This window comes from Polypterus senegalus, chromosome 8, assembly GCF_016835505.1.
Source record: "Polypterus senegalus isolate Bchr_013 chromosome 8, ASM1683550v1, whole genome shotgun sequence".
In the NCBI taxonomy this organism is placed as follows: Eukaryota; Metazoa; Chordata; class Cladistia; order Polypteriformes; family Polypteridae; genus Polypterus; species Polypterus senegalus.
In genome coordinates, this window is record NC_053161.1 from 12,601,718 (window position 1) to 12,610,105 (window position 8,388).

At 38.4% G+C, this 8,388-nt stretch overlaps 1 protein-coding gene across 2 annotated transcripts; it reads right to left on the reverse strand.

Annotated features, from left to right (window-relative positions):
* Window positions 1–276: 276 nt before the first annotated feature.
* On the reverse strand, window positions 277–6,886 carry LOC120533794 (glyoxal reductase-like). 2 transcript variants are annotated; one of them, XM_039760754.1, is made up of 2 exons: window positions 6,790–6,886; window positions 277–1,342 (listed from the first exon to the last, which is right to left on the reverse strand). In XM_039760754.1, exons 1-2 carry the CDS (start codon window positions 6,880–6,882, stop codon window positions 473–475), a joined length of 963 nt encoding a protein of 320 aa, XP_039616688.1. In that variant the 5' UTR covers window positions 6,883–6,886; the 3' UTR covers window positions 277–472. The 2 variants fall into 2 exon arrangements, with proteins under 2 accessions (XP_039616688.1, XP_039616689.1); XM_039760755.1 differs by lacking the exon at window positions 6,790–6,886 and adding an exon at window positions 4,078–4,185.
* Window positions 6,887–8,388: the final 1,502 nt, after the last annotated feature.

Sequence of the window (8,388 nt, forward strand, 5' to 3'; positions counted from 1 at the left end):
ATGTTTACCATGCTTATTAAGATTTAAAAAGTAATTGTTTTTCAATGTAATGTAAAATTATTCTAATTACATAAGCCAATGGAAATTTTACTGTATGTTTGTAGATTGTAGTTACTTAATTTTATTACAAATGCAATACACACTCCCTATGCAGGAGACAAGGATACTTTTCAGCACTTTTTACTCATTTTGATACTTTTTACCTACCTCGCAAAAACAAGATTCACCATAAATTGTCTCCTAGGAGTAGAAAATAATTAAAATAAAAAAACACAGTATGCAACTAGTTCCATTTATTAGCCTTGCTGTTAAAAGTGGTTATTTTGATTTACAAAGCATCATTTTTATTTTGTTAATTGTTGAAAAAAGAATAATCAATCCCGATTCATTTTTACAAAGTAAAAGGCAACAATTCTTTGAAAAAATCTCAAGATTATGTGCTGGTCATAGTACAATTAAGCAACAGAAGACGTTATGCAATTCCCTGAGGATCCCAACAATAACGAGTCCCTGAATTTAAAGAATTTATTTCAGTGATATCTTGTGTAGATAAATGGAAGTCAAAGATATTTATGTTTTCTGCTATGCGATCAGGATTTACAGATTTGGGAATTACCCCAATGCCCTGTTGGGTGGCCCAACAGAGAAGAATTTGTGCTGGGGTTTTCTTATATTTTTTAGCAAGCTCTATTATTTTGGGCTCCAACACCAAGTTACCCACTCCCAAGGAGGAATATGCTTGAAGGTGAATATTATTGTGCTGGCAAAATTTTAGGAGGTCAGTTTGGACCAACTTTGGATGGTACTCCACTTGTAGGACTGCAGGTTTTATTTCACATTTATCAAGGAGTTCTTGAAGGTGGGAGATTGTGTAATTGGATACTCCTAAGGCACGAAATTTACCATTTTTGTACAGTTTCTCCATAGCTTTCCAGCTTTGTTTTCTGTAATCCTTATTTTTAGCATCTTCTGCCTTTAATCCTTGTTTTCCTGGCCAATGTATCAGGTACAGATCCACAAAGTCAAAGTCAAGTTGCTGTAGGCTGTGGTTGCAAGCTGACTCTGCTTCAAGTCCATGGTCTTTGGGTGCTAGCTTGCTGGTAATAAAGATGTCTTTCCTTAAGAGGCCATATTTGGGAAGCAATGTTTTCAAAGCACAGCCAATGGCATGTTCATTACGGTAGACAGTGGCTGTGTCAAAGGAACGGTATCCCATCTTCAATGCGATATCCAGTGTTTGGAATACAACATCATAGTCTCGTATTCTGAAGGTGCCCAGTCCAAAAATTGGCATCTGTACTCCATTGTTAAGCTCTATTGTTTGTGCCATTGCATCCACACACTGCAAGAGATAAAAGCATGCATTTTTGTGGTTTTAAGTTATAAAAGTCAAAAATCTGAATCCAACTGAAATAGAATAAGACCACCCCCCCTCCTCCCCCGTTTTTTAAGCAAAATGAACGTCTTGTACAGTATGGCAAATTTTTTGAGTGTTCTTTTAAAAGATACAGACTCTTCCTATTTGAATTTAAGCCAAAACGTCAAATTAATAATCTATAGTATCCAATAAAAATGGCCTTGTTAATACAAGGATACTGTGAAGTCTGATATGATTTCGGTTTTCCCAAAAAAAAAAAAGAATTGAAACTCCATTTAAGAATACCACTAAAAGTTCCAACATGGCAACTATGCCATGTAAAATGTTGCACCCTATTGGTTGTGTATAAATGTTCATTGTATTTAATGTCTATAGCACTGTGAAAAATGTATTTGCTCCTTCCTTGATATCCTGTTTTTTATGTTTGTCATAATGAATGGCTTCAGACCTTTAGATAAAATGTAATCATAGATTATGAGCCATTACCTCTAAATGAAATGCATCTGGAAGAGTGGTGAATCTTTCAAGAAAAAGCCAGGAGGCCAAAATTCCAGCAGTGCTTTTCTTGAACTTATTAATAAAACACCTTGATGAACTCCAAGCCTTTTGGAATCATGTTCTACAGAGAGGCAAGTCAAAAGTTGGAATTCTTTGGATGACACAGGTCCAAATGTTTGTGGCATAAAAACTAATACAGTGCTTAAAAGTAAGAAGAATCATGCCTACAATAGAGGTGCCGGTCATAAAATTAGAATATCATGACAAAGTTGATTTATTTCAGTAATTCCATTCAAAAAGTGCAACTTGTATATTGGATTCATTCATTACACACAGACTGATATATTTCAAGTGTTTATTTCTTTTAATTTTGATGATTATAACTGACAACTAATGAAAGTCTCAAATTCAGTATCTTGGAAAATTAGAATATTGTGAAAAGGTTCAATATTGAAGACGCCTGGTGCCACACTCTAATCAGCTACTTAACTCAGAACACCTGCAAAACCTTTAAATGGTCTTTCAGTCTAGTTCTGTAGGCTACACAATCATGGGGAAGACTGCTGACTTGACTGTTGTCCAAAAGATGACCATTGACACCTTGCACAAGGAGGGCAAGACACAAAAGGTCATTGCTAAAGAGGCTGGCTGTTCACAGAGCTCTGTGTCCAAGCACATTAATAGAGAGGCGAAGGGAAGGACAAGATGTGGTAGAAAAAGTGTACAAGCAGTAGGGATAACTGCACCCTGTAGAGGATTGTGAAACAAAACCTATTCAAAACTGTGGGGGAGATTCACAAAGAGTGGACTGCAGCTGGAGTCAGTGCTTCAAGAACCACCATGCACAGACGTATGCAAGACATGGGTTTCAGCTGTCACATTTCTTGTGTCAAGCCACGTTGCTTGAGGTCCAGTGTAAAGTTTCCACAGTCAATGATGGTTTGGGGTGCCATGTCATCTGCTGGTGTTGGTCCATTGTGTTTTCTGAGGTCCAAGGTCAACGCAGCCATCTACCAGGAAGTTTTAGAGCACTTCATGCTTCCTGCTGCTGACGAACTTTATGGAGATGCAGATTTCATTTACCAACAGGACCTGGCATATGCACACAGTGCCAAAGCTACCAGTACCTGGTTTAAGGACCATGGTATCCCTGTTCTTGATTGGCCAGCAAACTCGCCTGACCGTAACCCCATAGAAAATCTATGGGGTATTGTGAAGAGGAAGATGCAATACGCCAGACCCAACAATTCAGAAGAGCTGAAGGCCACTATCAGAGCAACATGGGCTCTCATAACACCTGAGCAGTGCCACAGACTGATCAACTACATGTCACGTCGCATTGCTGCATTAATCCAGGCCAAAGGAGCTCCAACTAAATATTGAGTGCTGTACATGCTCATACTTTTCATGTTCATACCTTTCAGCTGGCCAACATTTCTAAAAATCCTTTTTTTGCATTGGTCTTAATTGATATTCTAATTTTTTGAGATACTGAATTTGGGACTTTCATTAGTTGTCAGTTATAATCATCAAAATTAAAAGAAATAAACATTTGAAATACATCAGTCTGTGTGTAATGAATGAATCTAACATACAAGTTTCACTTTTTGAATGGAATTACTGAAATAAATCAACTTTGTCATGATATTCTAATTTTATGACCAGTACCTGTAAGAGATGCTTTGCTGCCTCAGAACCTTGAAGACTTGCCATTATTAAAGGAACCTTGAATTCTGCCCTTTAGCAAATTATTCAAAAGTGAGTGCTATTATGAACAATGCTGCACATCTGCTCTCTGACAAACTAACATGGAGTACTTTCAGCCAATGAATAATTCAGCAGAAGTGGGTCAGGAAATGTTATTAGGGCTCCTTTATACCAACAGCCTCACTGTAACTGCAAATTCAGAAGTTTTCTTTTTAAAACTTTCTTCCTTTTTTGTCATTCTGGTATGTGTTTGGACCATTTTGTGTGTGTGTGTATCTATCTGTTTATTTAACATGCTTCTGTAGCCAAATTTCTCCCTAGGGATAATTTTCCATCTATTCTTAAAAAAAGCCATCCGGTTATCTGTCTCTGAAGCTATGCTTAAGTAAAGGGTGGTTCAGATCTAATTATGCAACTTTTAATGCAATGCAGGAAAACAATACAAGACAAAAGAATTGTTCGAAATATCTTGTAATAAATGAAAATTAACTTACGTTGAATTAATTCACTGATTTTCCATGTAATGTCCCACTTGTCCTCCATTCAGTTGGATACAGGCTCTGAGTCTTCTGGCTACAGCATCACAAGCGTCTTGGCACATTTGCAGAGGAACTTTCCCAAACTCCTCAACAATCGCCAGACACAGATTCTCCAAACTGTCAATAGGATGCATGTGGACCTTGTCCATAAGATATCCCCAAAGAAAAAAACCTGGTGGGGTAAGGTCAGGTGACCGTGGAGGCCATTCAACAGGCCCTTGACGTCCTATCCACCGGTTTGGAAACTGTTGGTCAAGGAAGTTACTCACATTTATCGCTAAGTGAGGTGGACCCACGTTCTGTTGCCACCACATATGGTCGAAGTTCTGTCTGTTCTGCAGTTCTGGGATGACATCATTCATAAGCAGGTTGAGGTACGTGTCCCCTGTGACATTTCCTTCAAGGAAATACGGGCCAACGATACCATCATAAGACACACCAGCCCATATTATCACTCCCGGGGACTTGTGTTCGACTTCAATGGTAACGTGGGGGTTGTCTGCACACCAAAAGACGCAGTTGTGTCTGTTGACTGAGCCAGATGTGTGGAAAATGGCCTCATCAGTCCAAACCACATTTCGAGCCAGTTCTGGATCTCCCTCCAGTCTTGCCAGCCACGTTTCCGAAAACTCAATCCTCCTGTCAAAGTCTTCCTCGTTGAGAGCATGAAGAAGTCGTGGATGGTAGGGCGTATGTTTCATTTCATGCAACATCCTCAGCACACTGGTTTTACCAACTTTCAGCTTTGCAGACAATCGTCTGGATGACTTTGATTTATGCGGGGACGATTCCAGTTCGGCTCGAAGACGATTCTTCATGTCGTCAGTTCGCACACTTCTCGATGGTCCGGGATTTTTCGGGTGATTGGTGCTACCAGTCTGGTCAAACAGTTTGTTGATTTGGGAGATCGTGTTTCTATGCACTGCAGGCGGTCCAAATTCCTCCAACATCCTGCGTTGCACCTCGGAAACATTGCCCGTTATCGAGAAAAGGTGAACACATCGTACCCGCTGTTCAACTGACAACCGTCTCCCTGCCATTTTGGAATGCAGGGCAGGTGCTGCCATCTATTGGCAACAAAAATAATTTTTTGTGAATTCTCTATGTAATAAACTTAAGTTATAGCGTAATGAAAATTGCATAATTAGATCTGGACCACTCTGTAGGTTATGCAGTAGGACAATGAAACAAAACACAAAGGTGAGTCTACAACTGAATGGTTCAGAAGAAACAAAACTGAAGTGTAGGAATGGCCTTGTCAAAGTCCCAACTTCAACCTAATACAGATTTTGAGTCAGGACATTTAATAAGCAGGTTCCAACGTTTTTGAATTAAAGGAGTTCTGCAAAGACAAATTATTTAACAGTGAAGTGAAAGATAACATCAAATTACTGGATGCATATAGTTATGAACATTGCTTCTACAGGTGCTGTAAATAAGTAAGGCATCTTTTGGAGCAATTACTTTTTGACATGAGAGTTGGATAATTGAATTCTTTCTATAAAGAAGTGTTATTTAAAAAACTTGTGTGTTCATTCAGGTTCCCTTGCTCTAGTATTGCATTTTGTCTAAAGGTCTTAGACCATTCACTGTAAAAAATATGAAAAAAAAGGACACAAGGAGGCGGGCAAAGACTTTTCTCACAATGATGTAGGTGCACACAGTACCTGGGTGTGCGGACTATGATCGCCTGAAGCTAGGTTATGAAGGTAATCACTAGTAAGATTTGCACTTTTAAGATCTACTCCTGTTATCTTAGCTTGAACTCCTGGGGTGGCCTGAAATATAGACTGATGCTTAATAACACCGTGGTTTTTACTGTACAAAGGTCTTCAAATGTTTTTTATTTAATTTTTTTAGTCAAGATTTTATAGCTTATTATTCAGATAGGAATTAACAATGTTACAAATAACGAAGTAAACTAAAATGGTGCTATTTTTCAATTACATGTGTGTTCAATATTAAATAGCTACATTTAATAAAACACTCTTGAATTGTCTGAAAAGAAAAAAAAAGAAGAAACTCGGATGAAATTAGTTTTAATTTTCACCAGTCCTTTTTGTCGATTTTCCTGGAAAATTTAAATATAGACAGGATGGTCTTTCTGCGGACTATCTAATTAAATGACATGCATTATAAAAGACAAACCAAAAAGGCATCAGATTCTGGGGCTTATAAGAAATTGTTCAGAACGAAAAATCTGCACCCACTACGTTTTTACAAGACGGGGCTGCTCACCCGTGCCTTAACTCCCTCATGCAGACTCCAAATCATTTAAAGAATTGTAGCTACACTTTCTCATAAATCGAATTTCTTTAAAGTATTACGAAAACGCAATTTGGTGACGTTTGAAAAAGTTAACGTACTTAGGAAAACACTATTAATAAAACTGATGGCAGAACACGCGTCAGTATAACATCCCTCGTTCACTGACCTGGCATGCAGTTTAACCCACGAAAAAATTAAAGCAATTAGCGCCAAACCCTTTTTTTTTAAACTGCAGTAGTGAGACTTCTTGTGCAAGAATTCTTGTCATATGACCATTTTTGTTCATAAAAACATGGGCAATAAGAACATATAACAGATCGCACATAACAGTTTTTACTCGAAACATAATAACCGTAAATAAAAGAAAAAGGCCAAAATGTAACTATGATATGATCTTACCCCAAGGGCCACAATTAAAAGCGATTCTGTGCGACTCAATAATGCGTTTCCTCCATTTCCGTTTTTTGTCACATGACCAACACTACCAACCATAGACTACTGCGTTTAGCGAAAAGGCGCATGCGCTACAAAACAGAGTTTATCTTGCGGAACACCTACGGTTGTCTATTACTGCCCCCTAGCAGATCGGATGAATTAGGTATTTTTTTGAAAGCATTTACACAGACACTCATTGTCCAACCCGCTGCATCACTGGTTTGCAATCCCAGTCCTGGCTGCAGGTTTTTTCTTCCAATCAGTTTCACAAAAAGTGAGTCATTTTACCTCTGCTTGATCTCATTGTTTTATTAGCTGGTCTTTTTCTCTTCTTTTACTCTGCATTTAGAAAGGAACAGAAGAGTAATAATGTATGTAGAAAGTTAAATGTAATGGATGGAAATCAAACTCAGGTTCATGGTTGAATGACAAGCAATGCTAACCATCACATCATCATTGCAACTTACAGGGTGTTGTTTCTCTGTTATTAGATCACATTGTAGAATTTACCATACAAACCTGAATCTCCCCTGCCAGAGAAGCAATGCCAAAATTGTATGTCAAGTACCTGGCTTATGCTGGGAAGTACATACATACCGTATATATACACAGTAAAGGAGGAGGCAGACAGACAGGCATCCCGGCCAGGGTTGGTTAGTGGTATCTTTCCTTCCCAGGAGGCCAGGGCTGTTTCTAATCTATTTGGTATCACAGGGAAGAAAATATGCAAACCATCCCTTCCTTTAACACCTCAACACGCAGGCACACACACACACAATATTATACTAACACAGGTTAATAATTTATTTAATTAAAAACAAATAAATGGAAATAGAATAATACAATAATAATAATATAACTCTTCTGAATGTAAATTGTGTATGTACCAAAACAAATAAACAACTTATTTAACAGACTCTACAAACTTTAAGAAAAAGGACGTATAACAAATAAACAATATTACAAACACATCGTAAATGGAGGGACTTAAAACTGCAAATAAAAAACATCATATGCTATATTCCTAGGCACAACTATGTTAATGCTCATCACAAAAAGGCCATTGAGACGGTCTTGTGACATTGTATGCAGATGTCAATTAAATTTTATGAGCTACAGTTTTAAGAAGCTTCTCTCTGCAGAAGCTTCAGTTATGGGAGTAGTGGCTGCAATTCTGAGGATTATCCACACTTTTGGATGTACAGTATTCAATTTAGTTTCTTGCAATAAAAATAATACTTCCAGTTTGACCAGCTGAAGGTGGAGTGAAGTGGAGTGCCGAGGTGTACAACATAAACATTTCTTTGCGCTCTGGCCTAGTCTGGACAAATAATTCTAAACAAAATAAAGATAGGAACCTCTACAGAGGGCTGCAGTAATGTGCCTTGACCACTAGACAGCCTATGCCCAGAAATGGCTCTGCAGGAGGCCATGTGCTTCCTCCAATACACTGGGTGGCAGCATCTCTCTAGTATGGCTCCCATTTGGATATCCACATGGGTGCAGGGGAATTGTATTTTGGTTTGCCACCCTTTTGGGGTCTTTGGGTGCTGCTAGCGGGAG